This window comes from Trichechus manatus, unplaced genomic scaffold (genome assembly GCF_000243295.1).
Source record: "Trichechus manatus latirostris isolate Lorelei unplaced genomic scaffold, TriManLat1.0 scaffold00232, whole genome shotgun sequence".
Lineage (NCBI taxonomy): Eukaryota > Metazoa > Chordata > Mammalia > Sirenia > Trichechidae > Trichechus > Trichechus manatus.
The window spans coordinates 1,644,560-1,665,764 of NW_004444168.1; the positions used below are offsets into that span (position 1 = coordinate 1,644,560).

The window sequence follows — 21,205 nt, forward strand, 5'->3', positions numbered from 1 at the left end:
GTCAGGGTGAGATGGGAGGCTGCCAGGGGAAAGACCAGAGCAGGCCCTGAGGAACCTGGAGGGGGAGCTGCCTGGGCCTGGGGTGGTGTGAGGCGGCACAAGGGCCCTGCTCAGGGGCTAAGTGTGTCTGAGTCTCGGTGTGACCTAGATCCCAGTCTCCCTGGACTCTTGACCCCTTTCCCTCCCACGTCATGACCTTTCGCCTTCTGCTTTTCTCCCAGGTCAGGGAGCGTGAGCTGGAGCCAGGGCCCAAGTTGGACCTGATCAGGAGCCTGAGATTGAGCTGGGCCCAGAGCCTGGCCTGGAGCTGGAGCCACAGCCACAGCTGGAACGGCCCCTGTCATGCAGAAGAAGTCGGGCATTGCCCCTTCCTGCACTGGCATGCAGCCCCTACTGCTGCTACCATTGTGGCTGCTACTGCTGCTGCTGCTGGAAGCAGGGGTGCCAGGTGTCTGGGGTCAGGCCGGGAGCCTGGACCTACAAATTGATGAGGAGCAGCCAGCAGGCACCCTGATCGGGGACATCAGTGCAGGACTGCCGGCGGGCACAGCAGCGCCTCCCATGTACTTCATCTCTGCCCAGGAGGGCAGCGGTGTGGGCACAGACCTGGCCATCGATGAACACAGCGGTGTTGTCCGTACAGCCCGTGTCTTGGACCGTGAGCAGCGGGACCGCTACCGCTTCACTGCAGTCACTCCTGACGGTGCCACCGTGGAAGTTACAGTGCGGGTGGCTGACATTAATGACCATGCTCCTGCCTTCCCACAGGCTCGGGCTGCCCTGCAGGTCCCTGAGCATACAGCTCTTGGCACCCGCTACCCGCTAGAGCCTGCTCGTGATGCAGATGCTGGCCACCTAGGAACCCAGGGCTATGCGCTCTCTGGCGATGGAGCTGGAGAGACCTTCCGGCTGGAGACACGCCCCGGTCCAGATGGGGCTCCGGTGCCCGAGCTGGTAGTTGCCGGGGAGCTGGACCGAGAAAACCGCTCACATTACATGCTGCAGCTAGAAGCCTATGATGGAGGTTCACCCCCGCGGAGGGCCCAGGCCCTGCTGGACGTGACACTACTGGATATCAATGACCACACCCCGGCTTTCAACCAGAGCCGCTACCACGCTGTGGTGTCTGAGAGCCTGGCCCCTGGCAGCCCTGTCCTGCAGGTGTTTGCATCCGATGCCGATGCTGGTGCCAATGGGGCTGTGACTTACGAGATCAACCGGAGGCAGAGTGAAGGTGATGGACCCTTCTCTATCGATGCACACACGGGGCTGCTACGATTGGAGCGGCCACTGGACTTCGAGCAACGGCGGGTCCATGAACTGGTGGTGCAGGCACGGGATGGAGGGGCTCACCCAGAGCTGGGCTCAGCCTTTGTGACTGTGCACGTGCGAGATGCCAACGACAATCAGCCCTCCATGACTGTCATCTTCCTGAGTGCAGACGGCTCCCCGCGAGTGTCCGAGGCTGCCCCACCTGGCCAGCTTGTCGCTCGCATCTCTGTGTCAGACCCAGATGATGGTGACTTTGCCCATGTCAATGTTTCCCTGGAAGGCGGTGAGGGTCACTTTGCCCTGAGCACCCAAGACAGCGTCATCTACCTGGTGTGTGTGGCTCGGCGGCTGGATCGGGAGGAACGAGATGCCTATAACTTGCGGGTTACCGCGACAGACTCAGGCTCCCCGCCACTGCGGGCCGAGGCTGCCTTTGTGCTGCACGTCACTGATGTCAATGACAACGCACCTGCCTTTGACCGCCAGGTCTTCCAACCTGAGCCCCTGCCTGAGGTTGCGCTGCCTGGCAGCTTTGTGGCACGGGTGATGGCTCGGGATCCTGACCAGGGCACCAATGGACAGGTCACCTATAGCCTAGCCCCTGGTGCTCACACCCACTGGTTCTCCATCGACCCCACCTCAGGCATCATCACCACGGCAGCCTTGCTGGACTATGAGTTGGAACCTCAGCCACAGCTAATCGTGGTGGCCACGGATGGGGGCCTGCCCCCTCTAGCCTCCTCCGCCACAGTTAGTGTGGCCCTGCAAGATGTGAATGACAATGAGCCCCAGTTCCAGAGGACTTTCTACAATGCCTCACTGCCTGAGGGTACCCAGCCTGGAACCTGCTTCCTGCAGGTGGGTAGGCTCTGCACACAGCAGGATGCTAGTGAGGGTAGGGGTGAATCAGAGGGTCACAGAGGACCCCAGCAGAGGAACCAAGTCTTATAGGTGCATCTGTTGATGGTGACTTATGCCAGAGGATTCAGTCCCATCCTTTGAGCTCCAAAGTCTGTGCAAAGGGGAGAAGGTTGATGAAGGATGTGAGGATGTGGCCTAAGATGAGAAGGCACAGTACAAGAGCTGGTCCAGGTAATCCTGGCAGTTGAGGGAATTAAGATTGGATCTAGAGAAAAAATGTCTTGCAGTATCAGGAAGTGAGAGAGACTGAGGAGACTCTGTAAACTCTTGGGAACACAGAAAGGAAGTAGACTATCCCTGCTCCCAGGCAGGTTCCAGCCTAGACAGGGGCATACAGGAGCATAGCGCTGTAGCAGGTAGCATATGATGTGCTGTGAAAGCCCAGAGGAGGCAGAGACTGAGCAGGAGGGGCTGGGCCTTGAAGGCCAAGGGGACGTTGCCAAATGGATAATATGGATGTGTATGGAGGAGGACTCCAGGCCTACAGAAAGAACTGCAGAACACCATAATGTGTTTCAGGGGAGTGCACTGTTCAGGTAGGCCTCCACTGTGCTGATGAGAAAGAACTGGGGGATATGAGACAAGATAGATAGGTGGGGACCTGATCACAAGTCTTGACTGTATCTTAAAAATCATAGGTAGTCAAAGAGGGTCCCTAGGCAAATCTGATACTTGCCTTTTGGAAAGATTGCTTGGGCTGTACTGCGGGATATGGCTGCAGGAGAGGCTGGGTGCAGGGAGGCCTTTTAGGAGACTGGTGCTTGAGACCTTTTATCTTGTAAGTCTGCCGGACCCATGAGCATCTCCTCAGGAGCTGCTGGCTGGCTAGACTTCCAGGCTAGTGCCTGGGCCTGGTTGACCCCCTGCTGTCTGGCTATTCTCTGGGTATGTGCCTGCCTGCTGCTGTCCAGCTCCCACCACCCACTCTCCCATGTGTTTACTCTCCCTCTTGGCCCAGGACCAGTGGGCTATGGCTTCCAAACCTCTTCCCTCCTCACTGTGCCTGAATCAAGAGGGCAACTCTCCAGGTGGTTTCCTGGAGTTTTTACTATTAGTAACCATAGGGAAGCAAGGGTAAAACTGACCATTGGGAGTTACAGTTGTAAGAAGTCTTAATACTTGATTACTTCAGTATACATTTATCAGTATCTATTATGTGCCAGTCACTATATTAAGGACTCACAACACAGCAGTGAATGAGTACTCCCCTACTTCAGAGACTTTATAGTCTAATGAGGTTTATGTACAAGGAAAATTTCATTGCAGTAGGAAAATGTCCATAATGGGAATATATATGAGTACAGATAGGCAGTATGAATGTATTCCCATAGGAAGAGACTCTTGAGCAGAGACTTGAAGGTTGAGCAGGAGCTTATGAGGGGACCAGAGAGGGGAGGGGTTCTAAGCAGAGTTGACATGCACAGAGCAGTGGAGGGCCTGATTTGTTCAAGGACCTGCAAGTGGTTTAGTATATCTGGAGTTTATAAGATGGGGGGTGAGTTTATACAGGTAGGCCAGATGGTGAGGTACCAAGACAAGACAAGGAGTTTGAACTGTTTTCTACAGGGCACATTGAAGTTTTTTTTTTAATATTTTATTGTGTTTTTGGTGAAAGTTTATACAAGTTTAGGTTCCCATTCAACAATTTCTACACAAGTTGTTCAGTGACATTGGTTACATTCTTCACGATGCATGAACATTCTTATTATTTCCATTTCCATTAATCTGGTTTCCTTGCCCCCTTACCTTCTCATCTTTGTTTTAAAGTAATTGTTGACCATTTGGTCTCATACAGATGATTTAGAGGAGCACAGTACTTTATGAGTGATACTCATTATGTTTTGAGCCAATTTGTTATTTAGCTACAAGATGACCTCAGGGACATTGAAGATTTTTAGTAAAAGAATAATATCAGATTTGTTTCTCAAAAGATGTTTTTGGTAGGCAGTATACAACAATCATTCTCTACTGGGGCGATTTTGTCCCACAGAGGACATTTTTGATTGTCACGACTGGCAGGATGCTACTGGCATCTAGTGGGTAGAGGCCAGGGATGCTGCTAAACATCCTAAAATGCACAGGACAGCCCCTACAGCAAATTATCCAGTCCAAAATGTCAATAGTGCTGAGGTTGAAAAACTGTGGTGTAGAGGATGGATTGGAGGGTTAGACTCTAAAAGCAGGAAGACCTATGAGAAGGGAGTTAAATAGTCCAGGGAAGAGATAATACAGACCTAAATCAGGACAGTGATAATGGTGATGGAGAGGAATAGACAAATAGAGATAACAAGGACTTACTTAGTCCCTGGTTGATTGATATAACAAGTGAGGAAAAGGGAAGAACAGACTTCTGGCTTGTGCAGCTTCGTGGATGGAAGAGTCATTAAGAGCAGATTTGGAATATCATGAGTTTAGTTTGGGACAGGCTGAATTTAAGGTACCTGTGGGACATCCAAGTGGAGATGTTGAGCAGGCATCTAGATATACAAGTCTGCAGCTCAGAGGAGTGGTCCAGGGTGAAAGTATAGATGATAGTTGAAAACACGGAAATGGAAGAGAGGGCCCTGAGGGAATGTGTAGAGTGAGAAGAGGCCAAGGAGAGCTCACAGTAAACAACAGTGTGTAAGAACAGGCAGAGTAAGTGGGGGCTGACGGAGGCTGGGGAGTGGCAAACCAGTGGGAGGAGAAACAGAAAAATGTCCTGTCAAAAAGTCAAAGCAGGAAGTGTACCTGGGAAGATCAGGATGGGTCAGATGCAGAAGTTTGTGGTCTGGTAGGAATTTCAGAGTTCACAGATAAGGGTCTTTATTTTCTCCTTGAAAATAGTACATTCTTTGAGAGCTAGGTGTGGGGTGGATGCAAGAGGAGAGGGGTGAGGTGCGTCATAGCTATTGGGCAGAGTAGGAGAGAGAGCTGACTAAGGTTGGGCTATGAAGCAGTGCTGAGAGCCCTCTGAGAATGTAGGCTGTGCTTGTGCAGTGGAACCTATGCGCAGGGGCTGAACAGGCCAGGAAATTCACATCTGCCTTGGTCATTTCCAGTCAATGGCCCCTTCGCCTTTTGGGGTCACATCCTGACAACTTCCCCCAACTACTATTTATTGCTTTCTTCCTGCAGCGAGTCAGAGGGCAAAAGTCTTTACCAGCTTCTGGAGATGGTGCCACAGCTGTGCTGCTGCCCGCCTGGATTGATGCCGGGGGAAGCCTGTCTCTTGGGATATCCGGGCCCACAGCCACAGCAAAGAGTTGGAGCAGGAGCTATTTCCAGGGCTCAGCCGTGGCAGGGTCTTAATGTCTCTTAGGAGGGTAAACAGTGGCACAAATCACTTCTTTCAAGGGCCTGAGCAACAATCAGAAGTCCTTGGCTAGCCTTCTCACTAAGCAACATTTTCTAGCTAAGGAAGGGGAACTCTTCAGCTTCCTCTTACAGCATAGCATGACCCTGAGGCCCTTGTATCCACAAAGAGCACTTTGTCACAGGCTGAAGCAGCCAGCACCAGCTAACCCACTACTGAGGGCCTAATGTGCACCCAGTGTTTAGAACTTTGTTTGAAAGAAGTTTTTGTTAAACGGCAGGGTAGTCAGAATGTTCGTTTATTCAGTGAACAAATATGCATAGAGCACCCACTGTGTGCCTGGCCCTGCCCTAGGCTTGGGAGCCCTCAGAATGGTGTCTTCTGCTGACCTGACTCTGAAATGGTCAGAGGCTGCTGGCATTGGTGTTCATTTGTTCAACTCTTCTGGGAGATGCCCAAGAATAAACCAGGAAAGCCTTCCCTTCTTAGCTTTGGGGAGTTCCTGTGACTTAATGACCTCAGTATTACCCCATAGGCTTGCAATTCTTCTCTTACTCCTAATGCTGTCCCTCTGGGAGGTGAAGGGATGCTAAAGGTACACAGACCAGACCCTATAGTGATCAGTTCCCATAATAACCAGACTCTGTAATGATTAGATTCAATGAAGATCAGACCCATAATGTAAGATTCAATAATTCTATCAGTCAGTTCTCCATCTGAAGTGATTATGAGACTTGGTGATGGTATTGACTTCTTGTGGTCTACCTGGAATTTGTGGTCACCAGCCTTAGCACTGTTTTTGTAAGTATTTGTTTATACATCTGCCTCACCCTTTACGTGGAGCTCACTGGGAGCAAGGCTGCATCTTGGTCACTGCTGTATGCCCATGGCACGGAGGCTGGCATGGAGTCAGTGAGTGAGTGTTGAATGAAGGAAAGAGTGAAAATATGGCCTTGCCCTGGAGCAGCGGGCACACTCATGGGGAGACTGGCCTTTGCAGACTTGTTGCAGTCATCTTTCAACAAAAATTTACTGAACTCCTACTATGTGTCAGGCCCTGTGTCAGGCATCAAAGTGGCAGCCGTGAACAAGAGAACCCAATCCCTGCTTTCAGCCTGGCCTCTAGAATAAAGGGCAAGCCAATCAGTGTTAGCACACAAGGTTCTGTGGGAGCAGAAGAGAAAGACTTGTTTGTGACTGGAGAGTTAGGGAAGACTTCACAGGGAAGGTAACGTCTGATCTGGTTAGATGGAAGAAAGGGCAGGCCTTCAGAAAGATGGCTTGGGTAGTATCTCATGCAAACAAGAACCCCCAAAGGCATGAAAGTGTGATGTATTTGAAAAGGTACTAGTTGTTCAGCAGGACTGGAGCCTCTGGTGCTGGGGGGAAGTGGTGAGCAATCAGGCTGAAGAGGTGGGCACAGAGGCCAGATCATGCAGGGCCTTGTAGGCCGGGGTAGGGAGCTTGAACGTGGCCATTCAGGGATAGGTCATAGATACAGAAGAGGTTGGGTGGAGGAGGAATGATGTCACAGAACCGAGTAGAAAATATTTCAAGGAGGCAGGGATCAGTAATGGAAATGTACATCGATTTAATAATATGGAGAAATGCTGTTAATCGTAGCAAAAGCAGTTTCACTTACTATCTTGGGAAATGCAGAAAAGTAGTCAGTGAATGGAGCCAAGAAATTTAGCTTTCAAAGCGAGTAGAGCGAGGGCCTCAGCTAGAGAGGGATATAAGATCCGGGAGGTTTTTTGTTTGTTTGTTTGTTTGTTTGTTTGTTTGTTTTTGGAGTATTTTAAGTGAAGAGGAAGAGAGTATAGATAGAGCAGAAAGGGGCTAATCAAAAATGTAAAGTCCACAAGAAGGGAGGACACGGGAGCCTTAACACTGGAGAGGGATTGACCCTGATAGGAGAGGTACCTGCTCCATTGCTGGAGGGAAGGTACGGATGAATGAGGGCAGATGCAGACCGATGTGAGATCTGGTGGTGGAAAGTGGAGAAAATTCGTATTCTGAGGGTTGACCACTTGTTCTTCCAGAGCCTGGAGATAGCAGACCTCTAACATTCAAATACCTTGAGATGTGTCTCCGCCTCCCATGCATACATACATCTGCGGAACAGGCTGGCGGTGGAGCTTTCACTTGTTAACTAGAGGGATGAGGCTCGGGCTTGGGTTGGGTTTTAGCTGTGGCCTACTAGTCCCCTCTGCTGTGTCCATCATCCAGAGACTCTGGGCACCTGCTGTGCCAGAGCCTGCTCCTCCTAATTGCCACTTGCCTCTGGCCTTCCTGGCCAAGAAGAGGGGGCATCACTCACCCCAGCCTCCCCCCAGGTGACAGCCACAGATGCGGACAGTGGCCCATTTGGCCTCCTCTCCTATTCCTTGGGTGCTGGGCTTGGGGCTTCAGGGTCTCCTCCGTTCCGCATCGATGCCCACAGTGGTGACGTGTGCACGACCCGGACCCTGGACCGTGACCAGGGACCCTCAAGCTTCGACTTCACAGTGACAGCTGTGGATGGGGTGAGTGGGCAGACCATGGGCAGGTGGGGGGTTGGGACAGGGTGCTCACTAAGGCCAGCCAAGGCCCACCTGACCCGTGGCTGCATATCCCACCAGGGGGGCCTCAAGTCCATGGTATATGTGAAGGTGTTTGTGTCAGATGAGAATGACAACCCACCTCAGTTTTATCCACGGGAGTATGCTGCCAGTCTCAGTGCCCAGAGTACACCAGGCACAGCTGTGCTGAGGGTGCGGGCCCATGACCCTGACCAGGGGCCTCACGGGCGGCTCTCCTATCACATCCTTGCTGGCAATAGCCCCCCGCTCTTTGCCTTGGATGAGCACTCAGGTAAGGATCCTCCCATTCCCAGGGCCTGCCCCCAGACCCCTCTCCCCTCCTGCCTGAACAATGTACTGCCTCCCCTCCCATAACTCTTCCAGCCCTATGCTGTTTCCTTATGCATCCCTGCTTCTATCCCTCCTCCCAGGGCTGCTGTCAGTAGCCTGGCCCTTGACCAGAAGGGCTAACTCTGTGGTGCAGCTGGAGATCGGGGCTCAGGATGGAGGTGGCCTGCAAGCAGAGCCCAGTGCCAGAGTCAACATCAGCATTATGCCAGGAACCCCTACACCACCTGTATTTGAGCAGCTACAGTATGTCTTTTCCGTGCCAGAGGATGTGGCACCAGGCACCAGTGTGGGCATAGTCCAGGCACACAACCCACCAGGTATTATTTAGCATTATACTCACCAGCAGCTACACCCAGATACCCCAATATAACCCTCAAGCATCATCTCAAGCCACAGGTAGCCCCAATACGAACCTGGTACCATCCCCCAAAACCTGCTTAGGCACGGTCTAGATACACTGCTCCATTGCCAGGCACATGAGTATTACCCTAGTGCTACCCAGATTCTCTGGTAACACCTGGAGCACATATTCCTGCTAATACTTTGAAAGACACAGGTGTGGGCACTGCCTAGTCCTTCTGGAATCAGATTCTGGACCCCAATTCAATAGGTGCTCCCCACTTCTTTCCTGATCCCTCTCTCTTCCTCCCCAGGTCGCTTGGGACCCGTGACCCTTGCCCTATCAGGCGGGGATCCCCGGGGACTCTTCTCCCTAGATGGGGCCTCAGGGTTATTACAAACAGTTCGCCCTGTGGACCGGGAGCTGCTGGGACCAGTGCTGGAACTGGAGGTGCGGGCGGGCAGTGGCATGCCCCCGGCTTTTGCTGTGGCTCGGGTGCGTGTGCTGCTGGATGATGTGAATGACAATACCCCTGCCTTTCCTGCACCTGAAGACACAGTGTTGCTGCCACCAAGCACTGCCCCAGGATCCCTCATCTATACCCTGCGGGCTCTGGACCCCGACTCAGGTGTTAATAGTCGAGTCACCTTTACTCTGCTTGCTGGGGGTGGTGGGACCTTCACCGTAGACTCCAACACGGGCCATGTACGCCTTGTGGGACCTCTGGGGCCCCCAGGGGGGCCAGCCCATGAGCTCGAGCTGGAGGCCCGAGATGGGGGCTCTCCACCACGCACTAGCCACTTTCGACTGAGGGTGGTGGTCCAGGACTTGGGGACCCATGGGCTGACTCCCCACTTTGACAGCACTACCTACCGTGTGGACCTGCCCTCGGGCACCACCCCTGGGACTCAGGTCCTGCAAGTGCAGGCCCGAGCACCTGATGGAGGTCCTGTCACCTACCATCTTGCAGCAGATGGGGCAAGTAGCCTCTTTGGCCTGGAGCCACAGAGTGGGTGGCTGTGGGTACGGGCAGCATTGGACCGTGAGGTCCAGGAGTTGTACACGCTAAAGGTAATGGCAGTGTCTGGGTCCAAAGCTGAGTTGGGGCAGCAGACAGGCACAGCCACTGTGAGGGTCAGCATCCTCAACCAGAATGACCACAGTCCCCGCTTGTCTGAGGAACCCACCTTCCTGGCTGTGGCTGAGAACCAGCCCTCAGGGACCGGTGTGGGCCGGATCTCTGCCACTGACCGAGACTCAGGTCCCAATGGACGTCTGACCTACAGTCTGCGACAGCTGTCAGAAGACAGCAAGGCCTTCCGCATCCACCCCCAGACTGGTGAGCACTAAGATCCAAATTCTGAGGTCTCATAGCCCCACCCCCAGAATGGTGAGCACCCTAACCCCCAACCCAGACCCCTGACTCCGAGGACCAGGACTGGGCATCCCTGGCATTCCCTCCCACACTCCCCAAACACGAGCTTCTCAGCTGCAGGCCTCAGGCTCTGCGTCCTTAGCTCTCCCTACATGATTCCCTTCCCGCACTCCCAGGAGAAGTCACCACACTGCAAACCCTGGACCGTGAGCAGCAGAGTAGCTACCAACTCCTGGTGCAGGTGCAAGATGGAGGGAGGCCACCCCGCAGCACCACAGGCACCGTGCACATTGCAGTGCTTGACCTCAATGACAACAGCCCCACCTTTCTGCACGCTTCAGGGGCTGCTGCTGGTGGCCTTCCTATACAGGTATGTGAAGCAGCAGAACTCTGCCCTGAAGTGTGAGAGAAGTAGGGGTCTTCCCATAGAGCTCTAAGTGTAGGTAGGAGAGGCTGCTTCCTGGAACATGTGTGAGAGCAAAAAAGGGACTCTGCCTGTGCACAGGTGAGGGGAACTCCATCCTGAGTTGTCTCAAGAATGAAGAGACAATTAGGTGAGTTGCGTCCCCACAGGTACCAGACCGTGTGCCTCCGGGAACACTGGTGACGACTCTGCAGGCCAAGGATCCAGATGAGGGGGAGAACGGGACCATCCTATACACGCTAACAGGTATGGGGATTGGAGAGAAAAGAGTTGGCATGCCCTTATGGCCTGCCCGGCTCTGGAACCCAGCCCTCATCCTTCTGCCTGTTCCTAGGTCCTGGCGCAGAGCTTTTCTCCCTGCACCCACATTCTGGGGAGCTGCTCACTGCAGCACCCCTGATCCGAGCAGAGAGGCCCCACTACGTACTGACACTGAGCGCTCATGACCAAGGCAGTCCCCCTCGAAGCGCCAGCCTCCAACTCCTGGTGCAGGTATGACTGCCCTTCCTGCAGTCTGCCCACTTCCCCTTCCCCACCGCTATGGGCCCCCTCCAGCTTCCTGGGGTTCTTGGGCCCTCTAGGCAAGTCACTGACCACTCTTCCCTCTTACTCTGTGAGCCAGTCCATACCTCCTTTTACGTGAGTCCCCTTGATTCCATCCTCCTTCCACCACAGGTGCTCCCCTCGGCTCGCTCCGCCGAGCCTCCACCGAATTCCGCTGAACCGGATCCCGCGGCGCCGGTGCCTGTTGTCCTGACGGTGACGGCAGCCGAAGGGCTGCAGCCCGGCTCCCTGTTAGGCTCAGTGGCGCCGCCAGAGCCGACGGGGGTGGCCGCACTCACTTACACACTGGTGGGCGGCGCCGACCCCGAGGGCACGTTCGCGCTGGACGCCGCCTCGGGGCGCTTGTACCTGGCGCGGCCCCTGGACTTCGAGGCGGGCCCGGCGTGGCGCGCGCTCACGGTGCGTGCCGAGGGACCCGGAGGCGCGGGCGCGCGGCTGCTGCGAGTACAGGTGCGCGTGCAGGACGAGAACGATCACGCGCCTGCCTTTGCGCGAGACCCGCTGGCGCTGGCACTGCCGGAGAACCCCGAGCCCGGCGCGGCGCTGTACACTTTCCGCGCGTCGGACGCGGACGGCCCGGGCCCCAACAGCGACGTGCGCTACCGGCTGCTGCGCCAGGAGCCGCCGGTGCCTGCGCTTCGCCTGGACGCGCGCACCGGGGCTCTCAGCGCTCCGCGTGGCCTGGACCGGGAGACCACACCCGCGCTCCTGCTGCTTGTGGAAGCGACCGACCGGCCCGCGAACGCAAGCCGCCGACGCACAGCGCGAGTATCCGCGCGCGTGTTCGTCACGGATGAGAATGACAATGCGCCCGTCTTCGTTTCGCCCTCCCGGGTGCGCCTCCCCGAGGATCAGCCATCTGGGCACGTGGCACTGCACGTGGTAGCCCGGGACCCGGACTTGGGCGAGGCTGCACGAGTGTCCTATCGCCTGGCAGCTGGCGGGGACGGCCACTTCAGGCTACATTCGAGCACTGGTGAGAGCTGAGGTGGGGATGGGGGGGTGGCAGCAAGGAAAGTATGATGTGGAGGGAATGTTGAGGTTTTTTTCCAACCTGCCATACCACTCACCTAGGAGCGCTGTCCGTGGTGCGGCCTCTGGACCACGAGCAGAGAGCTGAACACGTCCTGACGGTGGTGGCCTCAGACCACGGCTCCCCGCCGCGCTCGGCCACGCAGCTCCTGACTGTCAGTGTCGCCGATGTAAACGACGAGGCACCAGCTTTCCAGCAGCAGGAATACAGGGTCCTCTTGCGTGAGAACAGCCCGCCTGGCACATCTCTACTCACTCTTAGAGCAACCGACCCAGACCTGGGTAAGACTTGGGGGATAAATTGAGAGAAGGATGATCTAGAGCAAGCAAGGTATATTTATCCTCTGATCTTCTTTCATGCTGCCCTTCCTCAGGGGCCAACGGGCAAGTGACTTACGGAGGTGTCTCAGGAGAAAGCTTCTCCCTGGACCCAGACACTGGAGTTCTCACGACTCTTCGAGTCCTGGATCGGGAGGAGCAGGAAGAGATCAACCTGACAGGTACAGGTTGACAGGACCACAAGGGTGGGAGGTGTTATAAGCACCAGCGTTACATGGGCAGAACCCCAAAGTACTACGTTCTAGAGGCATCCATCTATTACAGCATAGCTCCTGTTATATTTCTGGACCCCTCTGGGGAGTCAGGGTTCCTGGATGTCATGAACAGTTTGCTCTTGGCTACTAACCAAAAGATGGGAGGTTTGAATCCACCCAGTGGTGCCATGGAAAAAAAGCCTGGTAATCTGCTTCTGTAAAGATTACAGCCAAGAAAACCGGTGGAGCTTAGTTGTACTCTGTAACATATGGGGTCACCATGAGTCAGAACTGACTTGTCAGCAGTAGTTTTTTTTTTTTGTTTTGGAGGGGTTTTGGTGAGTCAAGAGTTTGGCAGGGTGCAGGATGAACTGACTTCAAGGTCACCACTGTGACCACACAAACTCCCAAGTGCATGATGTCACAGCTGTCCCCCTCTAAGCCTCCCTCAGATTATACTGAATGTCAGAAAAATTAAGCAATTTGCTCAAGCAAACACATCTTGGAAGTGGCAGGTCTGGGACTCAAGCTCAGATCTTTTGATACCTCATTTAGTGCCTTTTGTGTCACTTCACCACTAATCCAAGATACATCTTGCATGCACCAAGCATGGGGAGTGATAAGGGAAAGAACGTCTTCTGACGCATGTGTGTTTATGTCTGCTCATACACATAGATACCCATGTGCCTGGGGGATGTAGAGAGGTGGACATTGGTTTTTGTGCGTACCTTGTGAACATGAATGAACACTATGCGGTATGCGTTTCCCTATGGGATGGAAACAGGCTAGATCTCATTGATTTTGCTTCCTCATAGTGTATGCCCGGGACAGGGGCTCACCTCCCCTATTGACCCATGTCACAGTGCGGGTGACTGTGGAGGATGAGAATGACCATGCCCCAACCTTTGGGAGTGCCCACCTCTCTCTGGAGGTGCCCGAGGGCCAGGAACCCCAGACTCTTACCACATTGCGGGCCTCTGACCCTGATGTGGGAGCCAATGGGCAGCTGCAGTACCGCATCCTAGGTGAGAACCGTCCCACATCCACTAACCCAGCACCCAGTCTCCCTGATGTTGTCCTCCTCTTGCTCCTTGTTGGCCTATGTCAGCTTCAGTGTGTCTGGGTCTCCTTTTCCCCCTTTCTACATCTTCCACTTCCTTTTTCTTTCTCAATGTATTTGTGTCTCTCGGTATCTCTTTCTGTGCCTTTCCAGCTCTTTATGTCCCTCTGCATCTGCTTTTATCTCCCTGTTCCTTTCGTTTTCACTGTCGTTTGTCTCTCTTTAGAGCAGTCATTCTCAAACTTTTTGGTCTCAGGACCCCTTAAAACTGTTAAAATTACTGAGAACTGCAAAGAACTTTTGTTTAGGTGGGTTATATCTACCAATATTTACTGTTTTCGGTGTTAAAACAGAAAATTTTAAAATTCATTGCAGAACAAGCCAGTGAAATATACTTGCTGTGTTTTTGCACAGCGCAAGAAAACACCAGAATTTCAAATAACAATTTACTAGACAATAATGAGGTTGCAGATATTATTGCAGGTGTAACTAAAGGTAGCTAGTAAGAGCGCAAACTGAGTGAATCTCTAAAAACATACATATTTATATTTGAAGCCTACTACCTGGAATATTCTAGAAGACACAAGAGTACATAAGCATTTGAGTGATGATGTCATCACATGTCAGTAGCATTTTGGGCAACTTCACTGTATATTTGTGAGATAACGAGAATGGAAAAGGCATATAATGTCTTAGTGTTACTAAAAAATAGTTTTGATATTATGGACTCCCTGAAAGGGTCTCAGAGACTCCCAGGGGTATCCAGACCAGTGTGAGAATAGCTGCTCTACATTGTCTTTACCTTCTGGGTTTCTCTCTGTTTTCCTTTTTGTGTTTTTGTTTGTTTCTCTGCCTTTCTCCCAGTTTCTGTCTCTCCGTCTTTCTCTTTCTCTGTTGTTCACTATATATCACTTCCACCTCAACGGCCTGCCTTTCTCTGCAGATGGAGACCCATCAGGAGCCTTTGTCCTAGATATAGCTTCTGGGGAGTTCGGCACCATGAGGCCACTGGACCGGGAGGTGGAGCCAGCATTCCAGGTCAAGATAGAGGCCCGGGACGGAGGCCAGCCAGCTCTCAGTGCCACTTTGCTTGTGACAGTGACAGTGCTGGATGCCAATGATCATGCACCAGCCTTCCCTGTGTCAGCCTACTCTGTGGAGGTGCCTGAGGATGCACCTGCAGGGACCTTGCTGCTGCAACTACAGGCTCATGACCCTGATGCTGGGCCCAACGGCCGTGTGACCTACTACCTAGGTGCGGGTGCAACAGGAGCCTTCCTGCTCGAACCGGGCTCTGGGGAACTGCGCACAGCCGCGGTGCTGGATCGAGAGCAGTGTCCCAGCTATGCGTTTTCTGTGAGTGCGGTGGATGGTGCAGCTGCTGGGCCCCTGAGCACCACAGTGCCAGTCACCATCACTGTGCGTGATGTCAATGACCACACACCCACCTTCCCCACTAGTCCCCTGCGACTCCGCCTGCCCCGCCCGGGCCCCAGCCTCAGCACCCCAACCCTGGCTCTGGCCACGCTGCGAGCTGAAGACCGTGATGCTGGTGCCAATGCCTCCATCCTATACCGGCTGGCTGGCACACCGCCACCTGGCACCACTGTGGACTCTTACACTGGTGAAATCCGTGTGGCCCGCTCCCCTGCAGCCCTGGGTCCCCGGGATCGCGTCCTCTTCATCGTGGCCACGGACCTTGGACGTCCAGCTCGCTCTGCCACTGGTGTGGTTGTTGTTGGGCTGCAGGGAGAGTCTGAGCGTGGACCCCGCTTTCTCCGGGCTAGTAGTGAGGTCGTGCTCCGTGAGAATGCACCACCAGGTGGGTCCCCAGCCATATCCCCCAGCTTTGTATCCCTGGATGAGCTGGAGTTAGTCACTGAAAATGTCCCCCAAGGTCCCCCAGTCCATTGCTGACAGTCCAACCAATATGTTCTCTGCAGGGACTCCCATTGTCTCCCCCAAGGCTGTCCATGCAGGGGGTTCAAATGGACCGATCACCTACAGCATTCTCAGTGGGAATGAAAAAGGGATATTCTCGATCCAGCCTAGCACAGGTAAGGGGTAGGAGCAGGGGGCTCTGTGATGGGACAGGCTTTTGGGAGGGAACATATTCTTTGGACTCTGATGGGGAGGGGCTGCCCTTAAGTGAGGAGCCTCAGGGAGGGAGGCTCTAGGGCAAGCAAGCAGGCCATCACTGATGCATTTTGCCTCCCTACCAGGAGCCATCACAGTTCGCTCGGCAGAGGGGCTGGACTTTGAGGCAAGCCCACGGCTGCGACTAGTGCTGCAGGCAGAGAGCGGAGGAGCCTTTGCCTTCTCAGTGCTGACCCTGACACTGCAAGATGCCAATGACAATGCTCCCCGCTTCCTGCAGTCCCACTATGTGGCCTTCCTGCCCGAGTCCCGGCCATTGGAGGGGCCCCTGCTGCAGGTGTGGGGTGTGACGGGAGGATGGGGACAGGGGCTGGTAGAACTTGTTTGTGGCCAGGCCAGTGCCTAGCAGCCTCCTGCCCCCCTCAGGTGGAGGCAGATGACCTAGATCAAGGCTCTGCTGGACAGATCTCCTACAGTATGGCCGCATCCCAGCCAGCACGGGGATTGTTCCATCTAGACCCTGCCACAGGCACCATCACTACCACAGCCATCCTGGACCGTGAGATCTGGGCAGAAACATGGTGAGGCCTGGCCCCATAGACCCCAAGACTCCGTCAAGTTCCAACCCCAGCCCTAAATCACCCCCTAATCCCTAGGCCCTGTTCTGAGCCCTCTCAGCCTCAAGCTCTGCTCTGCACTGAGTACTCCCCCATCCCTAGACCCTACCCCTATCCTCCATTGTGCTCTGTGCCCAGGCTTGTACTGATGGCCACAGACAGAGGAAGCCCAGCCCTGGTGGGCTCAGCTACCCTGACGGTGATGGTCATCGACACCAATGACAATCGCCCCACCATTCCCCAGCCCTGGGAGCTCCGAGTGCCAGAAGGTGAGGGCTGGGTAAAGTGAGAGGTACAAAGGGTGGCAGGGAGACATGGTTTCCTACCCTGGGGCTCAAGGGGCACCTTGGACCTAGCCAAACACACTTGTTCCATGTGTTGCAGATGCACTGTTGGGCTCAGAGATTGCACAGGTAACAGGGAATGACGTGGACTCGGGACCAGTGTTATGGTATGTGCTGAACCCATCTGGGCCCCAGGATCCCTTCAGCGTTGGCCGCTATGGGGGCCGCGTCTCCCTCACAGGCCCCCTGGACTTCGAAAAGCATGACCGCTACTACCTGCAGCTGCTGGCGCACGACGGGCCTCACGAGGGCTGCGCCAATCTCACAGTGCTTGTAGAGGATGTCAATGACAATGCACCTGCCTTCTCACAGAGCCTCTACCAGGTACCAGTGCCCCTGGACATCCCCACACCTGAGCCCAGGGTTGTTCCCATGGGGCGGAAGTGACCAGGCTAGAAGCAGCTGGAGGGGGCTGGACTTCGGAGCTGACCTGGGGATGGCGCTCTGGAGATGGGAGGGTCCCTTCTCAGACCAGCCTCTTCAAGTCCTCCAAGTGAACTGTGTCTAAGTTCTGTATCCTGTGCACAGAAAAGGAGGGAGAGGGACAATTCTCATTTGAACATTAAGGAGGTGGATGCCATGCTGGATGCCAGGCGAGGCTCATGGGGCCAAGCTCTGGAGCATAGGCTGAGTGGGGCCAGGGTAGCTGGATAACTTGGCCACAAACACTTTTCCTCACACCCTAGGTCACCCTCCTTGAGCACACACCCCCAGGCAGTGCCATTCTCTCTGTCTCTGCCACTGACCGGGACTCAGGTGCCAATGGTCACGTCTCCTACCACCTGGCTTCCCCTGCTGAGGGGTTCAGCGTTGACCCCAACAACGGTGCGTCTTTCCTAGGATCTGGCTCTAATTTTTTACCATGTTGGGCCATATTCTGACCTCTTTTCTAGAATTTGTTGCCCAAACTCTTAACCCCTGTATCTGACCCAGGGAGGACATTTCTTCCCCTCTGTCTGTATTGTAAGCCCTTTCCTGATTGCATGACTAAAAGTCATTCCCTGAACTTTGAGTCCTAGAAGCCATTCCATGGTCTCCTGGCACAGAGCCATTTCCTAGACCCTGAAGTGTCACTCCCCTGCTCCCCCACTGCCTCTGCTGAATGCAAGTTTCTTTCCATTCCCTTCTCATCTCAGGGACCTTGTTCATGACGGTAGGAACAGCGGCCTTGGGCCAGGAGGGACCAGGAGTAGTGGATGTGGTGCTGGAAGCACGCGACCATGGGGCACCAGGCCGGGCAGCACGAGCCACAGTGCACGTGCAGCTGCAGGACCAGAATGACCATGCCCCGAGCTTCACATTGCCACACTACCGCGTGGCTGTGACTGAAGACTTGCCCCCTGGCTCCACCCTACTTACCCTGGAGGCCACAGATGCTGATGGGAGCCGCACCCATGCTGCTGTGGACTACAGCATCGTCAGTGGCAACCGGGGCCGAGTCTTCCAGCTGGAGCCCCGGCTAGCTGAGGCTGGGGCGGGTGGTGGACCAGGCCCCCAAGCACTGGGCTGCCTGGTGCTGCTTGAGCCTCTGGACTTCGAGAGCATGACCCAGTACAATCTAACAGTGGCTGCAGCTGACCGGGGACAGCCACCTCGCAGCTCAGCAGTGCCAGTCACCATCACTGTGCTGGATGTCAATGACAATCCACCTGTCTTCACCCGGGCATCCTACCGTATGGCGGTACCCGAGGACACACCTGTTGGAGCTGAGCTGCTGCATGTGGAGGCCTCTGACGCCGACCCCGGTCCTCATGGCCTTGTGCACTTCACCCTCAGCTCGGGTGACCCTTTGGGGCTCTTTGAGCTGGATGAGAGTACAGGGGCCTTGCGCCTGGCCCGCGCCCTGGACTGTGAGACCCAGGCTCGACATCAGCTTGTAGTGCAGGCTGCTGACCCAGCCGGGGCACATTTTGCTCTGGCACCGGTGACAATTGAGGTCCAGGATGTGAATGACCATGGCCCAGCCTTCCCACTGAGCTTGCTCAGCACCAGCCTGGCAGAGAACCAGCCTCCGGGCACTCTTGTCACCACTCTGCATGCAATTGATGGAGATGCCGGGGCTTTTGGGAGGCTCCACTACAGCCTGTTGGAGGCCGGGCCGGGACCCGAGGGCCGGGAGGCATTTGCCCTGAACAGTTCAACAGGGGAGTTGCGGGCACGAGTGCCCTTTGACTATGAGCATACAGGAAGCTTTTGGCTGCTAGTAGGGGCTGCTGATGCTGGGAATCTCTCAGCCTCGGTCACCGTGTCAGTGCTGGTGACCGGCGAGGATGAGTATGACCCCGTATTCCTGGCTCCAGCTTTCCATTTCCAAGTTCCAGAAGGTGCCCGGCGTGGTCACAGCCTGGGTCACGTGCAGGCTACAGACGAGGATGGGGGTGCCGACGGCCTGGTACTCTATTCCCTTGCCACCTCTTCCCCCTATTTTGGTATCAACCAGACTACAGGTGCCCTGTACTTGCGAGTGGACAGCCAGGCACCAGGCAGTGGGACAGGCACCTCTGGGGGTGGGGGCCGGACCCGGCGTGAGGCACCACGGGAAATGAGGCTGGAGGTGGTGGCACGGGGGCCGCTGCCTGCCTCTCGAAGTGCCACAGTGCCTGTGACTGTGGATATCACCCACACTGCCCTGGGCCTGGCACCTGACCTCAACCTGCTATTGGTGGGGGCTGTGGCAGCCTCGCTGGGAGTTGTGGTGGTGCTTGCACTGGCAGCCCTGGTCCTCGGGCTGGTGCGGGCACGAAACCGCAAGGCTGAGGCAGCCCCTGGCCCAATGTCCCAGGCAGCAACCCTGGCCAGTGGCTCCCTGCAGAAGCTGGGCCGGGAGCCACCCAGCCCACCTCCCTCAGAGCACCTGTATCACCAGACTCTCCCCAGCTATGGTGGACCAGGAGCTGGAGGACCCTACCCCCGTGGTGGCTCCCTGGACCCTTCACACTCAAGTGGCCGAGGTTCAGCAGAGGCTGCCGAGGATGATGAGATCCGCATGATCAATGAGTTTCCCCGTGTGGCCAGTGTGGCCTCCTCCCTGGCTGCCCGTGGTCCCGACTCGGGCATCCAGCAGGATGCAGATGGACTGAGTGACACATCCTGCGAGCCACCCGCCCCTGACATGTGGTATAAGGGCCGCAAGGCAGGGCTGCTGCTGCCAGGCACGGGAGCCACTCTGTACCGAGAGGAGGGCCCCCCCGCCACCTCCACAGCATTCCTGGGGGGCTGTGGCCTGAGCCCCGCACCCACTGGGGACTATGGCTTCCCAGCAGATGGCAAGCCATGCGTGGCAGGTGCGCTGACAGCCATCGTGGCTGGCGAGGAGGAGCTCCGAGGCAGCTATAATTGGGACTACCTGCTGAGCTGGTGCCCTCAGTTCCAGCCGCTGGCCAGTGTCTTCACAGAGATCGCCCGGCTCAAGGATGAAGCTCGGCCATGTCCCCCAGCTCCCCGTATTGACCCACCACCCCTCATCACCGCTGTGGCCCACCCAGGAGCCAAGTCTGTGCCGCCTAAGCCAGCCAGCACAGCTGCAGCCAGGGCCATTTTCCCACCAGCCTCTCACCGCTCCCCCATCAGTCACGAAGGCTCCCTGTCCTCAGCTGCCATGTCCCCCAGCTTCTCGCCCTCACTGTCTCCTCTGGCTGCTCGCTCACCCGTCGTCTCACCATTTGGGGTGGCCCAGGGCCCCTCAGCCTCGGCACTCAGCTCAGAATCTGGCCTGGAGCCGCCTGATGACACAGAGCTGCACATCTAGCTGTGGCCCAGGCTGGGCCCCGACCTGGGATGCGCACAGTGTCCCCAATGCAGGCCCTACTCTAAGCCTGCCCCCGGCAGCCTCGGACTATGATTGGCCGCAGAGGAGGCCACCCTCGGGCCCCAGATCCCCACCCCAAACTCCTTCAGTGGGGGCAGGTCTCAAATCCCAGCCCCTCAGAGCACCAGTACCAGAGAGGCCCTGTTGGGGCACTGACCTGGGGCCCAGGTCCAATGTGGGGGGAAATCTGAACGAGGCAGCAGCCCTGTGTTCTCCCTGAGGGCTTCCTGCCCTGCACCAGCACCGGGGAATGGAGCTGAGACTTTATTTATTAGGGGGTGGGGGAGGTCCCTCCAACCTGTTTGGGCCCAGCTCGTTTGGGTTCCACTGACGCCCCTGCCCCGGTCCCTGCGCAGAACCAAGTGCCAGTTCTCACTCTGGAGCCTTAATAAACTGCAGTTTGTATCCAGTCTCTGGCTCTGTTCTGTGAGGCCATAGGGGCAGGGGGATGATTGGAAGTGGGCACCTCAGGAACCATAGGGATGTGATGGACATGGGCGACATCTTGGGTGGGGGTAGTACTGGAGCTCAGGAGCCTACCTGAGATTGTCTATCATACTTCTTGACAATCTTTCCCTCTAAAATGGGCAGGAGGCCTGGGAGAAGGCAGC

The 21,205-nt window shown here is 55.6% G+C and overlaps 1 protein-coding gene across 1 annotated transcript; it reads left to right on the top strand.

Moving 5' to 3' along the window:
- The first annotated feature begins 219 nt into the window (after positions 1 to 219).
- On the top strand, positions 220 to 21,004 carry DCHS1 (dachsous cadherin-related 1). Its single transcript, XM_004389041.1, has 20 exons — positions 220 to 2,130; positions 7,825 to 8,013; positions 8,110 to 8,341; positions 8,481 to 8,717; positions 9,054 to 10,079; positions 10,292 to 10,485; positions 10,689 to 10,785; positions 10,874 to 11,031; positions 11,215 to 12,079; positions 12,178 to 12,417; positions 12,510 to 12,635; positions 13,484 to 13,693; positions 14,672 to 15,550; positions 15,672 to 15,785; positions 15,951 to 16,162; positions 16,252 to 16,406; positions 16,581 to 16,711; positions 16,827 to 17,110; positions 17,473 to 17,611; positions 17,923 to 21,004. Exons 1-20 carry the CDS (start codon positions 343 to 345, stop codon positions 20,532 to 20,534), a joined length of 9,888 nt encoding a protein of 3,295 aa, XP_004389098.1. The 5' UTR covers positions 220 to 342; the 3' UTR covers positions 20,535 to 21,004.
- The last annotated feature ends 201 nt before the right edge of the window (positions 21,005 to 21,205 follow it).

Bases quoted from the DNA above. Each gene is read 5' to 3' on its own strand.
- DCHS1 (XM_004389041.1), top strand. From the start codon at position 343: ATGCAGAAGAAGTCGGGCATTGCCCCTTCCTGCACTGGCATGCAGCCC. The intron at 8,718-9,053 runs GTATTATTTAGC...CTTCCTCCCCAG, and splicing joins CCAGGCACACAACCCACCAG to GTCGCTTGGGACCCGTGACC. The intron at 12,418-12,509 runs GTAAGACTTGGG...GCCCTTCCTCAG, and splicing joins AGCAACCGACCCAGACCTGG to GGGCCAACGGGCAAGTGACT.